General features: G+C 41.9%; 1 protein-coding gene across 1 annotated transcript in view; it reads left to right on the forward strand.

The window, feature by feature from the left end:
- The window catches only part of LOC145416430 (uncharacterized), a 657,995-nt gene that overhangs the window by 258,709 nt on the left and 380,304 nt on the right, over positions 1 to 18,982 (forward strand). The window contains exon 7 of the mRNA XM_080285378.1: positions 12,669 to 12,808. Coding sequence (XP_080141504.1) covers positions 12,669 to 12,808 — 140 coding nt within the window. The remainder of the gene's footprint in view (positions 1 to 12,668; positions 12,809 to 18,982) is intronic.

Raw genomic sequence — 18,982 nt, forward strand, 5'->3', positions numbered from 1 at the left:
TCTGAAAGGGGTGGAAGAATGACACAAACTTATCCTTCATTCTGCTCAGAATCTCCTGGATCTTCCAGAGTGGGTTGGTTTGGGAAGGTACATCGCTGTTGGCGAAGTACAGGTTTCCCATGATGTTCCGGAAGCAATCTCTGGCCATGTACTTACTGAAGGTGGGTGAGGGTAGTAAGCAGTCCATGGACCAGTATTCTTCCAACTCATGCTTCTTTGAGTGTGGCATGAGAAGTATGAGGGCGAAGAACACACACAGCTCCTGCACTCCCAGCATGGTCCACTGTTGCATCTTCGCTGCACCTGCACCACTTGCAGCACATTGTTATTCGTACCTGTTTGTCTCATCACAATAGTGCTGCATGACTTCATCATCGAGGAAGGCCAAAAGGAAGTCCACACACTCAGCATCCTCGCCAAGAGTGAAGGCAGGCTGTATCCCTGAGGAACTCTCGTCAAAATGAAGATGTTCAGGGACGAAATCGGAACCTTCCATCCACACGAAGGCATCCAGGATTCCCTGTCATGGCGGTGTGGGGTGGGTGAGGGTGGAGGGTGTCTGTGAGGCAGACTGGGCTGTTTCAGGTCACTCTGACTGACCCTAGGTTGCCGTGTAGCACTAGCAGCCCTTACTGTACTTGCAACTCTACTTTTCCGACGAGTCAGGGATTTACCTCTTCTCCTACGGCCTGCCTTCACTGTAGTTGCTGGTGGAGACTCTGATGTTGAAGACTTAGGAGAAAATACCGCTGAAGATGAGGAAGAAATTAGTGAAGTGGGGCTGGGGGAGCGGGGAGGTGATTCACCTCGGGACTCATGGCGGGCTGGGTCACGCGAGGCCATTGTTCAGGGGCTAACTCACTGCCTTTTCACTCCCTTCCCAAATTCCTTCCCTTGCTGCACTAAGGGCTCCTTTCCCTTGGAGCTAGGGATAGCTTGGGACACTGAAGCACTCGTACTAGGAGTTTCTGTAACGATTTCCTCCCCAGGCTCATCATACGATTCACCTGAAGGATCAAAGTCACTATTCATCATTATCATAGATAATTCTGGAAGCTCACGTTCCACTGACGAGTCACTAAGTTCTTTACTGCTTCACACACAAGTTTTTCTAGGGGTTGAGGTCACAGGGCCCTTTGCAATGGGTGCAGAAGCGGCGGAAATGGCGGGGCGCGAGTGCGACATGGTTTCACCTCAGAGGACGACAAGGAACTGATTCCTGCGGTGTATATGGGCAGGCAAGGGTTGACAAGGTAAATAGGGTTACAGCTGCTAATTTACATGCTATGAAATGCTTGGCAGGAAATCTCAACAATACATAAAAAAATAGGTAGTTCCAGGTGAATGTAAATATCACTTAGGCTTCTTCCTTCCGTTCATATATAATATATATTTTTATTACGAGAATAGATTACACGGCATGTTTCAAGGGGAAATTACTGGGGGAAAATAGCGAACGAGTGCACGTGAGGTGTTGTCAGGTGATAATTAGCCAATTCCAGGTGTATGGCACTATCACGTTCCTTATTTTTTTTTGTATATATTATTTTGTATAAGAAAAGGGCATAGGGCTTATTTCAATGGATGAAATCGGTGGATAATTCCGGGGAAGATTTACTTAGCGCAGTGCGGCCGGGCAAAAAGAGGAGAGGGTAATGGAGGGGAGGTAGGGAGGGGAGTCCAGAACGGGAAAAATGGCTAAATTGTCAACAATGGATGTGAGTACAGATGAGATTAGGAGTTCTGACTAGTGTTGGACATTGGCAGTACTGATGGATGATACAAGCCACCACTTGTAAGCCAGGGAGAATTCAAAATAACGCAGAATCACAAAAGTGATGCCCTTGGTATGATCCATTGCACCCGAGCGTCACGAAAGTGATGCCTTGTGGTTGAGGGGTTAAGCTCAGTTTGAGTCAGTCAGGGCAGGTTTGGGAGTGTCATTGGTGACTGGGAGGGTCTTGGCCATACACCATTTATGCCATAGACTCCGTATCTCCAGTAATGCAACAGTTAAAGTTGCTGATGAATTAGCTGCATTATAGGCAAGCCGATTGTTATGTAGTTTACTGCTTTTCTTTAATGGTGAAATTCTGCTTCTTGGTAATGGAGTAAAATATCAACAGCAATAATTGAAAGTCCGAGCTGATTAATTATTTGTGACTGAGTATTTATGATTTTTAACGTGGGGTTTAATTCCCAGTACAGATGACTCTTTTCTTTTTTCCTAACTCCAAACATTGACTTTATTGTCCTCCAGATTGTAATAGTTTACAGTGCTATGAAGTGATGGTGTTACAGACACATATGCACTGTCTTGCTGTTTACACTGGAAATGGGAATGGTAGCTTGGAAAGCTTAAAAATATTTTGGTGGAGAGACACACCCTGCTGCATCAAATCTGCCTTCCTGCATGTTGGATGGTGATAAAATGAGGTTGTGGCCATGTATGTGATACTGTAATTAATACCTGATTCTCATTATTAGGCTACTGGTTTACCACAATGCTTTCAGATTTAATTTAGAAAGAATGAGTGACACTTATAACTTAGGTGAGAGACAGTTTTTCCTCCCTGTGGAGTGTAGAGGATGCTGATTTAGGGTTGCTAAACTGGGTAGCCTACTGGGATTCAAATTATTGTAACGTGACCTTGGCATACCTTATGAAGGTGACTTGGTGACTAGCGATAAAGATAATTAAGACTCTGTGAGTAATGGAAGAATGTTAAATTTTTTTATGCATGGTAAAATGAATCAAAGGCAGGAAGCCCTTAATTGTTCCCTAGAAAGAAAGAGAGAGAGAGAGAGAGAGAGACCAAATTCAAAATCCAATCATTTCACGATGTCTGGACACATTGCATTTAAAAGACTGGAGGGCATAGACAGAAGGAAACAGTGACAGAAGAAGACAGTTCTAGAGCTGACCTGCTGCATACATGAAGAGCTGGGAGCCTCAGTTAACTCTTGCATTAGAGAGCTGGACAGAAAAGAAGTGAGAGTTTGCAGCCAGATTGGTATTACATGCCACTGTAATGGAGGAGGAATGCAAGCAGACAATTCAGAAGAGCAGTGACCACTGAATTAACAATAGAACAGAGACAGAGATGCAACAGTGTGGTGAAGAGAGAGAGAGGTTGAAGGGAGAGTTAGGGGAGGAGAGTTAATGAGACAAAAAGCCTTTGATTCTAGCCTGGTGAGAAGAGCTGTATGTGGGGGGACCCCCTCCCATACATGAGAGTTGCATTCTACATAGGGGTGAATAAAACCCCTATATAAAGTCAGCAGCTGTGCAGAAATAAAGAATGCATGGAGTTGGCATAGCATACCTAATCTCATGCAGTCAGATTTTGCAAGAGAAGTAATATAATCTTCCTATGATAAATCCAGAGTGAAAGAAACCCCTAGTACATTCAGAGATGATGGGGAATGGCTGGGAGTAGGAGGGATGTGAGAAGAGAGGAAGAAATCAGTAGAGGCGTCAAGCGGCAGAGTGACGTATGCACCAGGGGATTACTTTCGAGTAATTAAAGCTTAAATTTGAAGAATGTGTACATAAAAGGTATAAAGAAAAAAACTAATGTTGTTTTATATCAATGTAATGCTCTCAAAAAATGCATTTTAATGAATCCATTGTTTAGAAAAAATAACAAACAAAAACCAAAACCAAACACACAAATGCACACCCCCCCATTAGGGGTCATACACAAAATATTAACATGGGTTATAATTATGTGATCCAAATAAAAATAAATATAAAAATTAATAAACTGTGAAAGTTTTATATTAATAATGCAATTTCTAGATTTTTGATTAATTTTTATAGTGTAAATTTTTAATCAAAAGCACTCAAAGCACTCAAAATGGGCAGAGGACAGAACAGCCCATCAACAACATGAGGTTTAGGGGGACACTGGTGGGGAATTGGCTGAGGCTGGGGGCTAGTACTGAGACGTGGCCTCCCAATGGCTAGCCGCTCGTGGCCCATACGTCCTTCTGCCATGTGGGAGCAGACTTCCTCTATGGGTTTTCAAGGCCTAAAACACGCAATGCTTGCCCATCTGCCAGCCAGCCTTATGGGTCCTTTTTGTATGTAGCTTTATACAAGGAGGATCTAGAAGGCTCCACCTACATATTGATAGGAATAACTCACCATCGGCCATTTTTGGCGCACACGTCACTCTGCCACTAAACGGCTCAGGATGGAAGTTGTGGAAGCAATGAAGAAAGTTAAAATGGGGAAAGCCCCAGGACTTGAGGGAGTGTGTTGTGAAATGCTGAAGTATGGGGGAGAGATAGTAGTAGAATGAATGTGGAAGATGTGAAGATTGGCCTGGGAGGAAGTTAAAATTGGGAAAGCCCCAGGACTTGATGGAGTGTGTGGTGAAATGCTGAAGCATGGGGGAGAGATAGTAATAGAATGAAGGTGGAAGATGTGCAGATTGGCCTGGGAGGAAGGCAGAGTCCCGGAGGATTGGAAGTCGGGTATAATTGTTCCCCTGAACAAAGGAAAAGGGAAAAAAAAGTGTGTGGTAATCATAGGGCCATTTGTCTTCTTAGTGTAATAGGAATAATATATGGCAGAATACTTACTGATAGAGTTAGGAAAAAACAGAGGAAGTAGTTGGAGAAGAACAGGGAGGTTTAGGAAAGGGAGAGGTTGTGTGGATCAGATATTCATTCTTAGGTCTTTAGTGGAAAAGTTTCTAGAGAAGGGAAAGAAGTTGTATGTGGCCTTCATGGATTTGGAGAAAGCACATGACAGGGTGGATAGACAAGGACTGTGGAAAGTATTAAAAATATATCGAGTAGATGGGAAGTTGCTGAAGGCCGTGAATAGTATGTATGAGGGTGCTAAGGCTGCAGTGCGTGTGGACAGTGAACTGAGTGAATTTTTCTATATGAAGGTTGGATTGAAACAAGAATGTGTCATGTCTCCATGGTTGTTCAATCTGTACATGGATGGGGTTATAAAAGAAATACAAGGTAGGGCAGTGGATGTTGGTGCGGCCCTAGTGAGAGAGGGCAGTGTTTGGAAACTGTCTGTACTGTTGCTTGCAGATGATACTGTGCTGTTAAGTGAAGACGAAGGGGAGCTACAAGGCTTGGTGGATGAGTTTGGGAGTGTGTGTAAGAAACGGAATCTAAAAGTGAATGTAGGGAAGAGGAAGTTATGGTCTTCGAGAGAAGTGAAGTCAGTGAATGTCCAGTGAGGCTGGATGATGAGGAAATGGAAAATGTGAGTGCGTGTAAGTACTTGGATAGTGTGATAAGTTGGGATGGAAGTTTAGAGGGTGAAGTGCTTGAAAAGGTACAACAAGAAAGAAAGGTTGCTGGTTCCTTGAAAGCAGTGATAAGAAACAGGGAAGTGAGCATGGAAGTGAAAAAGCTACAACATGACAGTATTATGATACCGACTTTAACGTATGGAAGTGAAGCTTGGACCTTGTTGGAAGGACACAAGTCAAGAGTGAGAGCAGTGGAAATCGAGTTATTTGAGAGGAGCATGTGGAGTCACATGGAGAGACAGACTGACAAATGAGGAAGTGAAGGAGTGTTGTGGTGTAAATGTGGATGTGATAGGAAGCGTTAGGAGAAACACACTGAGGTGGTTTGGCCATGTGGAGAGGATTGAGAGTGAGAGACTGTCAAGGAGAGTGTATGTGAATGAGGTGGAGGAGGGGAGTGGGAGGGGGAGGCCAAGGATGAGATGGAAGGATGGAGTGGAGAGGTATATGAGAGAGGGGGATGTGAGCTGGGAGCTGGGCATTGAAATGGCGGGGGACAGGGCACATGGAGGCGATTTGTTTGTGGCCACCCCTTACGGGATTGAGGCATCTTGCAATAGATAAATAGATGAAGGAATGAGTTGAATGTTAAATACCGTTGGATATTCCTCTAGATGATTATGGTGGGTCGAAAGATTTAGAAACTGAGCTTTGGATGCATTATAAACGACAGTGTTACTTTTACCTCAGTCAGAGATATGAGCCAGATCAGAAATCACGTGTGCCATTGCCTCATCTCATCTTTGTTGAAGTAATTACTGTGATGGATACTGTGTGATCTGGATGGAAAGATGGAGAGTGGAGTTATCAGCTTAAGAGTGGATAGGGTTAGATGTACAGCTCATCATTGATGAACAGGAGGAAGATAGTTGGTGACAGAACAGAACCCTGAGGAATGCCACTATTATAAGCTGTGGGAGAGGATTTGTGGTGGCTGTTTACCGCAGTATCTATAGAATGACCAGAGAGAAAACTAGAGATGAAAGCACAGATAAAAGAATAGAAATTGTAAGATGACAGGTTAGAAATTAATGATTTGTACCAGACTCAATCAAAAGCCTTGAGGTGTCTTATGCAGTGGGAAAGCTTTTGCCGAAGTCCCCAAAAGAGGATGTCGAGTCTGAATGGAAGGAGAGACAATCGCCAGTGAAGCATCCCTGAAAGAACCCATACTGGTGATCAGAGAGAAAGTTATGATAGGAAAGTGCATTACTTATTTATCTGTTAAAGAGTAGATTCATAAACTGTAGAAGGACAGAATGTTAAAGTAATTAGGCAGTACATAACAACATAAGAATAGAGGATAACTGCAGTAGGCCAGTTGGCCCATGCTAGGCAGCTCCTAGAAGAGTAGGTGAACTACTAGAATGAGATAAGAACAGCAAAGAAGAAGGCTCTCCTCTGCCCTCCAAAGCCCTCCAGCCGAAGCCAGCAGGAAAAAGTCAGAAAGAACACCACACAGTATAGAAAAACTGGCGTGGACATTTTATAGGAAAGTGTGAAAGGAGAATAGAAACTATCATAGTGTAACCTGAAAAGGAAAAAGTATGAATTAGTATGGGTTATAAGATTTTTTTTTTCTATACCCATCCCATATTTTTCATATGCTTATCTAGCCTATGGTTGAAACTCTCAGTGGAAGAGGCAGCAACTACTTTACTATAACTTATTCCATTCGTCTACTACTGTACTCTGTTACCAAACCAATGTCTACCTATTTCTTTACTGAAATAGAATTTTTCTAGTTTGAACCCATTACTTTTAGTTCTATTCTGTATGCTCACTTTAAGTGCCTTGCCGATATCTCTCTTATTTATGAAATGAATGACCGATTAAACGAAATCTGCAGAGCGGGGGAACTTTCAGCGCGTCGTCTGCTACCGAATTCAGTCTAGGCAGCTCTTTCCCAGTTACTATGCATGTAATATTTGTGGATTATTTTTACTCCCTTGTCGAACTGTGATATATAGTAATGGTATATATCATTGAGAATAATCAAATACTACTTAGAAAACTCATAACCAATATGAATGATCTTTTTAATTTGTGCAATTTCATGAGTTACGATGGTAGACTCGCTTCTTAAATGTTAGTACTTCACAATTCTCTTTGCATAAATGCTATTTTGATTGTTGGATATTGTAGCTGATCCCATACATACATGAAGTCCCGATCATTATTCATTTTTAACATCGATTTTCGACATGACAGTCATTGTCTCACCTGTAATTTATTAGTTTGTAAATTTTGCCTCGTAACATTTCTCCAATACACTCGCGCATGCGCACCCAAGGGACAGTCCCGGATTTGAGAAAAGGCCACCGGGAGTATTTACAAAAACAGACGAGTCACAAAGGCTAAACATGGCTGGAGAAGTATACGAATGTGGTTGGCGAAGGGTCAGGTTCTTAATGTGCTGCTACCTAACGTGTACAGGAAACCATTTGGCTTGTCACTCAGTGTAAAGTCACCCATGGACAGAAGGAAGAGGAAAGAATAAAGGAAAGATTGAAGAGGGAATGTAGTCACCCGTAGACAAAAGGACGAGTAAGGAATGAAGTAAAGAACGACAGTAGGGAAAGAAAGGAGGAGGAAAGGAAAGGTAGACATCCGAGAGCAGCACTGCATGCTGTTACCTAATAAATGCTGAATATTGTTTTCTGTGATGAAAGTGTTTTCTTATCCATTTCTTTTTTCATAAACTCTTACCATTGTGACTACACAATTATTTTGCAGTTGCTACAGTTTCTACATTTCTTATTCCTAGCTACCTGTTAACCTGTAAGTGCATACTCCCAAGAAAATACACATTCAGACTGGAACAAACTGCCTTCCTGGTGGCATGTGTAATATAGACAGAAGTCGTACCAAGTCTCCCGTGCCATTTAGAATCATGTATGTTCCTTCAATTTTTGGAAGGGATGGTAAAATAAATCATAAAACGTGTACCAAATGATCAGCCTCTGAGCCTCGGAAAGAGAGTGATGTCAGAAGTCTAACTTTTTCAGTCCAATGATATACAGTTTTATTCTTGCTGCCAAACTATTTATCATATAGAATACTCATACTGAAAGGGGTTAATGAAGCTGTATCATCCAGTTCAGTCTCTCCTGAGCTGAACAAAGTCGTCGGAATAAAGAATAAAATTATTTACGTCCTCATAGTGAAGAAAGTAACACGCTCATGTAGCAGCACTACGCTAACTTGTAATTGTCTTTTTTGTATCCTCATTGTATAAATCAATGTACATCATACGAGTCATGCAAATATTGGACTTCAAAACCTTGGTTAATCGCCATAATGGTCTAGTAAATGAACCGTGTACACATCCGCCTTCACCGAGAGCTAGCGAAAAGTGAGCTATGTTTTATCCCGCATTCCCGCCATGGGAACGGTCGCCTATGGCGTATGGAAACAGATGTCAAGTGGCGGTATTTGGCAAATATTAAATTTCAGAAAACTGAGGCAATGACAAGCTTCAAGAAAGCACTATTCTTACTCAAAAAGACGATACGAATGTAGATATGAAAGCCAATTCCACTGAACTCATCAGTAACACAACGAAATGACTGTGTGTGAGGGATTGCCGGATGGAAGCTCAATGTATGCATATACATAATAGCCAGTCAAAAGTATTCATTCATGGGCATGATATTTTTTATCAACGAGTATTTTAGTGACTTTAATGGTCTATAGTGTAGCTAACTCTTGTAATTTTATCCAGACATATAGAATAGTCACAATAGTTATGTTACTTTTCTAGGTCTGGACTGAAATAGGGCTCACCAGCTAGGTAGCAGACGACACCTGAAAGTCCCTCAATCATATGTTGCTGGAATTGCTATGGCAGCCATTACAATGTCTAAGGCCACTGAACAGAACCCTTAATCCTAATCACATCCCAGTTATTCTGAATGGACTAATTTTACCTAGCCACTGGGAATTCTCATCACTACAACTAAATGTTACTTCAAAGTCCAATCTCATAAGCTATGTCCCTGGTTAATTTGTTATCAGGCCATCTTAAGTACAAGCACTATTCATCTACACAGTTAAAAGGCAATATTTAAAATTTCCACTGTACTTGAGAAAGTTATGTGCTGAGGTCATACTTAAACATGTAATTCCTATTTTTTTGTCATGAAACTTTGTGGGACAACTCCCTAGGGTGGAGAAGCACATAGCGATTCCATATTGATTCTTTTGTAGTTAAAGGGTTGGGAATGATTACTCTTCTAAGGGACAGGCTGAATGAAAGCAAACTTTCAGCAAGAAGGAAAGGTGCAAGTTGACAGGCAAAGGCAAGAAAGTTTACCTAGGCAAGGTGTAAGCAGAGAAGAATAGTTCTTAAGAACAACAGAATGGACCCCATCAGGTCTGTACACATGTTCGTAGTGAAGCCAGTGAGGGTAGAGAGTACATCATCTGAAAAACTGTTAATATTAGTCACGAGAAAGTCCAAGAGGAAGCAGTATAAGAATAGTTCTGGAAATATGTAAGATGGAATTGGGGGAGAAAATCTGGGTCTTATCAGTAGAAGAAACTGCTGAAGAGTCATCAGAGCAGAAAAGAGGAGGGAAGAAGGATAAAGTAAGTTAGAAAGGTTTTTAGGAAAGTTCCAGAAGAGAGATAAAAAGTTTGAGTTGGAGAGCTCTTAGTATTTAGCACTAATGAAATCATTCTTGACAGTAAAGAACAGACAGAACAGCTCCAGGAAGAAATGTAAATGAGATGCGATTCTAGGTTAGGTTAACACTGATACCTTTTGTAGGCCTCCTCTGTGTTGTGGACAGCCTTAAAAAAAGCATGATTAAGCAAAAAATTTTTGGTATTAGTCAGAGGATAAGAGACAGGAATGTGTTTCCATGCACGATAGAATAACCTTTGTAACAAGCAAGGCACAGTCAAATGGCTCTAGGTCATAGAAGCAGTAATCATTCCATGAAAAATCAAAGAAAAAGAAGCATTTCCTGAGTCAGTAGCTCCAAAGTACCCAGGTGCTGCTTCTTGGAAGGGTCTGCAGGCCCTATTGGAGCGATAGAAAAGGCTGAGATGATGAGGTTGTGATTGGAATTGCTCAGTGGGGAGAAAAAATCAACAGAGTAAGCAGAAGGATGAAAGGTCAAGTATGTTGGAACCCTCCAAGGCAGTCAGGGATTCGGGTAGGGTGCTGTACAATGTGCTCTAAGTCATTAAGGAGGAAAAAGATCTAGATATCTTCACCAGGTGGGTCAGCGAATGGATAGGAGAGCCAATGATGGTGGTGAACATCAAAATAACCTAGAATTGAGGTTTCAAAAAAAGGAGTAATTGGCAGAAGTAAGATAGGGTATATTTTGTGAGTGATAGAATTAGGGGAAAAATACTCAACTCAAATACATTTTGCCAGAATGACATAATGGCCAAAGTCATAGTGTAGAGAATTCAAGGTCAAGAACACAAGACTAAGATATGTTGTTGCATACATATACACGGCTGCCACCTTTGGCTTTGAAATGAGTATAGAGAAAGTAGGAAGATATTATGAAGGCATTGCAATCTGTCACCTCAGACAGCTGGGTTTCAGTAAGAAAGAGAAAGTTAGTGTACAGGAAGAAAGTGGTGTTCAGCAGAGAGTATAATTACAGGAAATGTAACAAATGTTGCAGAGGTGAACAGATTGAGTTTCGGACAATGGTTCCATGCATCTTGCTTGGTCATCACCAGGAGAGGGATGGATGGTGGGGACATTTATGATCTTTCTCCCTGGGAACTCTGAAGCTGAGTGTTGAAATGCGATTTTTGAAAAATTTTGTGATAGGAAGTGTGGTGTGTAATATGCATGTAGTTTGGTGTGAAAAGTTGGAGGATAATGTTAAAGAGATTGTGCTGGCCTACCACCCGAGTTACTGAAACACTGAGAAAGCTTAGCAAAGAGGGATGGTGAGAAGCCAGTTCTGAGGACTGGTGAAATGGGAGCTCCAGCTCTCCCTATCACCAGCTTTCCATCAGCCTCGGGAGTGCTGCCCTGCTCAGTTAGTGTTACAGTCTACTTGCTGATATTTACATGTGGATTGTGCTGTTGCCTTAGCAGTCAGTGAATCTTTATTGTTCGGTTATTAATATTTTATTTAGTGCATCATCTGTGTGGATTAATGGCCTGAAGTGCCAGCTGGGGTAAAGGTCATGTGCTGTACGCATCAGTTTTTATCCCATGGAAGTGACAAGCGATATTCCAGTCACATTATTATTCAGGGACACAGGCTAGTGGCATAATCTGATTATTGCACCTTACAGAGAGTAATATGAGATTGGATGATACCATTAACCCCTTAAACGCAGATCATCTCGTTTGCGATGCTCAGCAAAAAGGACATAACGGCGGATCGTTGCATTTGCGATTCTAGTAAATTTTGAATAACCGCGGGCAAGCAGGCTCCAGCTGGTATTGTCTATCAGTACCACCACCCTTTAGCTACAACTAGCATACTTTACCTTTGTACTACTGACCTCAGTTGTTGCCAAGTATCGCATTTTTCCCCCGTCCCCCCCCACCACGGCCCGGCCAGCCTGGCTGTGATACATGGCAGCGCTCTGAGCACTCAGAACTGTAAATCTGCGCTCTCCTCTCACGAGCAGTTTATGCTAATAGGAAACGCTTGTTTCCCCAGTTGTAACACTAGCTTTTTTTCTCACGGTTTGCCCCTGTTTAGCGTCAGTTTACTGCAGGCTTTCAAAGTGACATTATGGCGAGTTCTAGCTCTTCCCAGTCAGTGCAAGCGGCCGACAGGAACGAGAATAAAGTGGCGGGCGTAAGGCAGAATAAAAAGCGCGCCGTGGTGATCTTTTGGGAAGTAATATGATTGAAAATAATGTAGTATACATGTTTTTAGCTGTGAAAAGGGAAATGTTTGTTGAGTGACAGGAAGACCGCCGCCACGGTGCATGTCGGCCGTACGCTTCGTTGATTTTAGCCTTATTTTCAGTGCTTATTGTACAAATACGGATTCCAAGCTACTTTTACGTTGTAGTATAAAGTTTACTGTGACAGAATGAGGCTGTGGTAGAGGGGAAACCGGGTTGCTGGAGGTGTGAAAGTGAAGATTTGGTTACCCAACTTTGCAAGTCTCCACAAGTCCTTGGGTAGTCCACAAAGGCTCAACACCTGTCTCTGGAGAAAGCTGAATGTAAGTACTATCTGCCATACCAAGTATAATGTTCTAGGGTTAATCTCTGATTTTTGGCTAATATTTTCCTACAGGTACTCAGACCGCGATACAACCCCGCCACTCGGAGGGGGTCGACTGTTCACGGCCGCGTTTAAGGGGTTAATAAATAGTGCATCATGTATTTACTGATATCTAGAAGTTATAATATGTGTTATTAATGCCTACCTTCTTACAGACATCTGATGGTGGACTAAGGAGCTTGGATTCCCCTCGACTAACTGTAGATGAGGAAGGTACTCTCTGGTTTAGCTATGCTGAAGAGGAAGATGCATCTGAGGATGCCCTTTACGCCTGTGCTGCATCATCTGCCACCAGGTTAGTATTCCATTATGACCTTGAGAGAGGTGGTGTAAGATCTGGTGAAGAACTGTTATGTAAAGGAGAGCTCAAAAATTAAGTATACATGTAATGTACTGTGTGTTTGCAGATTTTGCAAATTCAGAGGATGAACTAAGCTCCGTCACTGAAGCAGTAGATTACACAGCCTGCTTATGAAGCTTTAAAAAAAGGTGTGAAAATTGATATATTCCAGATAATATGACAATTTCTATCTATCTGTATATTGCCAGACACGTTAATCCCGTAAGCGGTGGCCACAAATAAATCGCCTCCATGTTGCTCGGGCTTCTGCCAACTCACTGCCCTGCACCCAGCTCACCCTCCCCCCCATCTCATATACCTCTCCACTCCATTCCTCCATCTCATACTTGGCCTTCCCCTCCCTCTCCGACCCCTTCTACTTCACTCACATGCACAATCCTCGTTAGCCTGTCACTCTCCATCCTCTCCACATGGCCTAACCACCTCAGTGTATTTCTCCTAACACTTTCTATTACATCCACATCCACACCACAATGCTCCTTCACTTCCTCATTTGTCAGTATGTCTCTCCACGTTACTCCACATGCTCCTCTCAAATGACTCATTTCCACTGCCCTCAGTCATGAATTGTGTCCATCCAGCAAGGTCCAAGCTTCACTCCATGCATTAGGTTTGGCATCAGAGTACTGTCATGCAGTGACTTTTTTGTTTCCATGCTCACTTTCATGTTTCTTATCACTGCTTTCAAAGAGCCAGCAACCTTTCTTCCTTGTTTTACCCTTTCAAGACCTTCACCCTCCAAACTTCCATCGTTACTCGTCACACTACCCAAGTACTTAAATGTACTCACATTTTCCAGTTCCTCATCATTCAATCTCTTTGTACTGTACATCCAGTGACTTCATTTCTTTCGAAGACCATACCTTTACTTTTCCCTACATTCACCTTAAGATTCCTTTTCTAACTCATTCACCAAGCCTTGCAGTTTTCCTTCGTTTTCACTCAACAATACAGTACAGATGATGCAGAAAACAGGGAAATTCATATTTATGTGTTTGTACAGGTGCAATAAGCATTTAAATGATCAGGCTTCATCCTTAGACATGTCTGTGTGATCTACTGATAATAAAAAATAGTGAAACAGTGAAAGCACTAACATAAAAATACTTTACTATATCCTCTTGTAAAAAAAACAATGCACCAGGTGTGGAAATCATGTCATATCAACCCAGTAACTTCTGGTGACAATACCGTGTCATCACCACTGTGGTACAGAACTAGTTTTCCATTGTCTAAATTAAGCCCAGAATTCGTCCTTTCTGTGATGAGGAGGTGTTGAATATGCAAACTCATAGCCCAAATGCTGGAAATGTTGGTGGAAAATGTACTTTTATGTACTCTTGTATTGTCCATAGACAGTGTAAAAGACTAATAAACCACGTAGGCATAAGATGTTTCTTACTTAAAGTTAGTAGGGGTGCACCACCATTATCATCATCACTGCACTGTGTACTGTGTAATTCTTGATTGATTCTTAATGACTGAATATGTAATTCTATAAAACTTGGATTTAATGTATAGTACCACAGTAACCATGATGTCAGAGGAGAGAGATGAAAGCAACTTTCATTTGCAACTGGGTTATTTTGGAAGATCAAAGTTTTAAACTACCTTAACTGCTATTCAGCAGTTTGACTGATTTGTATAGTCAGCTTAAGCTGCTTAACTGAACCTGTAATACCAAGCATAATATATGCAACTTAATCCAGTCTAACCTATTATGCCTAACCTAGCCATTTTTTTTGTCTACTGAATATGACATTGGTCTGGAGTGTCAAATAACTGAACAGATGTCCTCTTCAAGCTACATAGGTTTTATTAAAGTTCCCTCCTTTGATGTTATAGCATAAGTTTAGGTTGCCTTGAGCTGGTGAGAAACATTGCTCTAGTTTCAGAAGCTGATGGTATCTTTATACTTACACATAATTTGTGGGAATTTGACATTTGCCATTTCAGCAGAAATACTGTACCTATGCTGATATTGGAGCTTCCCTTGAAGTTAATTCATCACTAGGGTTGCAAGTACTTCCATTGGCAGATCAGATTGTCCTGGGTGGTGCTGGTGAGGGACGCTTTCCCGTATTGGCACCAGTATACTTGTAGTTAGGCAATATTGCTTCCCAGTTATGGACACATCCCTCAAGTCTTCCCTATCCTCTGAAAAGAAGATAGTGGACTGCAGGAGGAGGCAACATCAGTTTGCAGTTTGTCAGTTTGTGGTTTGCTGGGTTCATACTTGTATCAGCCTAGGGTTGCAACAACAATACTAAATTGACATGGTCTAGGGTTATGCCGAAGTAAATTCCCTTGTGTTGCCATTCTACCAGAAAAACCAATGATCTCTGGACTTTGTAGGCTTCCCTAGGCTAAATACAATTGTTATAATAATATCTAAATGCTGCTGCAGTTCATGAAAGGTTATTTAAAGAGACTGATGGTAGAGGCACTTCTTTAATGTGAGAAGAAAGGAGCTTGCTGCATTTTGGTAAGTAGGAAATGGTGTTAACTTAGGTTTGAAGAGAAATAACAGTTGAAGGCCAACAAATTTTTCATGCCTGGAGTTGACTGAAAAGTCTTTTCTTCATCATGTATCATATCATATTGTACTGTTTATAAAGGCTCTAGCATGCTTGCGTATGTCAGCCTTGGTGACTCTCCATGCTGCTTGATCTCTTGCAGCCTCCCTATTCAGTCCCTTATCCCTGAGGTCACAATCTATGACTTCTTCCCATGTCTTTTTTGGTCTCCCTCTCTCATCCCTACCCCCGACCTTCACACATCTCACTTTCTGCACCCAATTGTCATCCTCCATCCTCCCAACTTGCCCAGACTGTCTCAGTCTGCCCCTCGACATCACAGCACCAATACACTCCAATCCCATCCTTCCTCTCAACTTTTCAATCATAAACTTAGCCTTCCAAGCCTTGCATTCAAGTTCCAAGCCTTGCATTCAAGGACGCATTACACATCCATCTAATTATTGTCATTTCAATACATTTGAGCCTACAAATATCCTCTTCTTTTACTGCCCAGGTCTCATGATCGTGCAACATTACACTTCCAACACATGTCGTATACAAAGATCCCTTAGCATGGGAGGGAGAACCCTCTCAATGTCAGTAGAGGCAACATGTCCCTGAACTTCCCCCAGTCACTCCTTGGCCTAGCCACAGAGCTAGCCCCACCCCTAACTCCAGCACATAACATGTCCCTGAAATAACAAAACTCCTCCACAAACTCAAGAGACTAGCCAAAAAGAACAATCCTTTTAAGCTTGACATTCTCCACATGCTCTCCGCAACACACTGCACACATGAAATGAGCATTTTCTCTCAGTCTGCCTTTAGTACCGCTACATATCTTATGTACTCACTTATCATAAACACTGCACAAGATAGAGTTACTTCCCACACCCTAATTGTGGCAAACTGCATGTGGCTACTCCCCCTCTGCATTGACAGTATTGCCTCCAGCCCTAGAGATCATCACTTTTGTTTTATCCACAATTACCCTTAAACCCTTGTGTCCCATTCTGTCTTCCCATTTCCTATATCTTTCCTCTACCTCCTTCTCATTCGCTGCAGTGAACACAAACTCATCAGCATACTACATTTTCCAAGGAGCCTATTTCTGAAGTCATGTCAGAGCTTCAAGCATTATGACAAACAATTAGGGGCTCAAGACTGACCCTTGATGCATGCCAACACACATGAAAAACTCATCACTCAAATCTCCATTGGCTTAGTTGAGTGTGGGCACTCACATACATAGCCATAATCACTCCAATCAACCATTCCTTGATCCCAAACTTTCTCATTGCCCACTACACCACCTCCCTAGGAACTCTGTCAGAGGCCTTCTCCATATCAACAAAACAAAATACAGATTCCTCTTCTTTCTCATACATCTTTCCTAAGGCAGGCAGACAATGAATATGGCATCAGTGATCCATCTGCCTGGGATAAACCCAAAATGCATTTCAACAGTATTCACTCCTTCCCGAATCATACCTTGTAGAACTTTCTCCATTACTTTCATTATCTAGTCCAAAAGTTTTGCGCCTCTACAATTTCTTCTTTCCAGGGCATCACCCTTCCCCTTGTATAAGTATATTTATCAAATGAATAACTAACCCCACTCCTGAAGTCTTCAGCATTTCAGCAGTCAACCCAGACACACCTGCCATCTTCCCCAACTGCATCCTGTCTATTGCCATATTAACAGCAGCAGCATCGATCAAGGGCCAGGGCCCAAACACTGGATCCGCTGATTCCAAACCTTCCCTGTTCCAGTCAATTTCCTCATTAAGCAACTGGTTATAATGCTCTCTCCAGGCATCTTTAACATCCTCACTGTCCATTACTACCTTTCCCTCATCATTCTTCACACACTGCTCACCTGTGTCATCCCTGTTTTCCCTCATCATCTTATTTTCCACCTTAAAAACTATTTAGGTTATCCAGTAAAAGTCTCTGAGACTCAGATTTTGCCTGGTATACCTCCTTTCTAGCCCTGCACTTGGCAGCCAAGTATTCCTATTTGTTACCACCCCTTTTCCATTCCTAGAAAAGCCTTCTTTTCTCCTAAACTGCTACTTCTACACCCACATCCCTCCACCATGTTACCCTAAGTCTTGGAGAGTCCTTTGTTCATCCACACACTGAATCAGTAACTCTCAGAAGACTGTTCTTGAGAGCCCTGTTATGTTCATTTACACTTCTGTCAACAGCTCCCTGTTCATCCACAACTCTACTCATCTTGCTATAAAAGGCATCCCTCACTGCTTGGTTTTTCATCTTCCATATTTTGATTATTTTCCTCCTACATGCGTAGGTCCCCTTCTTCACCTCCCACTCCTTTAGCACCATGTCACATATCAGTACAGGTACCTTGTGTTGCTGCACACACTCTTCACTCCCAGTAACTTTAGCATCCCTCACCAACCTTTTATCAGCCTTCCTGACCAGGAAATAGTCAATTTGACAACTATTTCCCTCAGATTCATATATAATCTACCCACGTTTTCTTTTCCTAAAATGTGTGTTGCACACATTCTTGTTCATTGTCTCCCCAAATTTGAATATCATTTCACCTTCCACATTCCTCATACCACATTTGCATCCCATGTACCCCTTATGTACCCATTCATGTCCTTGAGCTGCTTCACTCATATGACTATTCAAGACCTGTCCCAAAACTACAGTTTCACCATCCACCATAGCATTTACCACACATATCAATTCATCCCAGAATCTATGTTTTTCTGCATCATCCAAGCCAGCCTGTGGAGCATTCACTAATATAAATGAAATTAGGAGTCTACCCTACAATATTTTCACAGTTATAATCTTTTCATTCACTCTCATTGCATTCAGGACACATTCCACCCATTTTTCCTCAGCCACCATATGCACACCACAATGTCCATCATCACATCCCTGCCAAAATAGCTTGTACATACCCGTATGGTCTTTCCCAGCAATCATTCTGGCTGCTTCTCCTCTGTACCTAAATTGTGTATACAGGCAACATCCACCCGCCCTTTACTCACAGCCTCCACCACTTCCCCAACTCTACCCTGAAAACTGTGTGCATTCAGTGAGGTCACTCTGAATCCCTTGGACTGTAGTGTTGATTTAACCTCTTTACTATGACAGGTTACTTCTAAGCTAAAGTTGTGAAGTGGTAACAAATTTGAAACTATGCAAGATGTTCTCATACTGAGAAGGATAATGGAAATAGTTTCACTCTGAAAGACTTTCCTTAAATCTGAACAGAATTGTTTGACATTCAGGAGAATACAGTCAAATGAAAAAGACATGTTTAAAATGATGACGTTAAAAGAGAGAAGTATGAAGGCAATGCTCAAGACTACATGCCATAATAGACTGAGTGGGTTTCATGTTCAGTAGGGTCTGAAATTCAGCCTCTTCAGTTCAGTGATGTGTTTTATATTTTATTATTACTGTCACCAGGTGATGTCTTTCCAGCTCAGGAGGGACTTGTAATTATTGCAGAGGAGTTTGATATAACCTTCATTAATCCCCTCCCAAATGAATTTCCCCTAAAGTTAATAAAGTCAGCTGTAACAAGAATATTTCATTAATT

This window comes from Coenobita brevimanus, chromosome 106, assembly GCF_032717465.1.
Source record: "Coenobita brevimanus isolate Jiangsu-jjx chromosome 106, ASM3271746v2, whole genome shotgun sequence".
In the NCBI taxonomy this organism is placed as follows: Eukaryota; Metazoa; Arthropoda; class Malacostraca; order Decapoda; family Coenobitidae; genus Coenobita; species Coenobita brevimanus.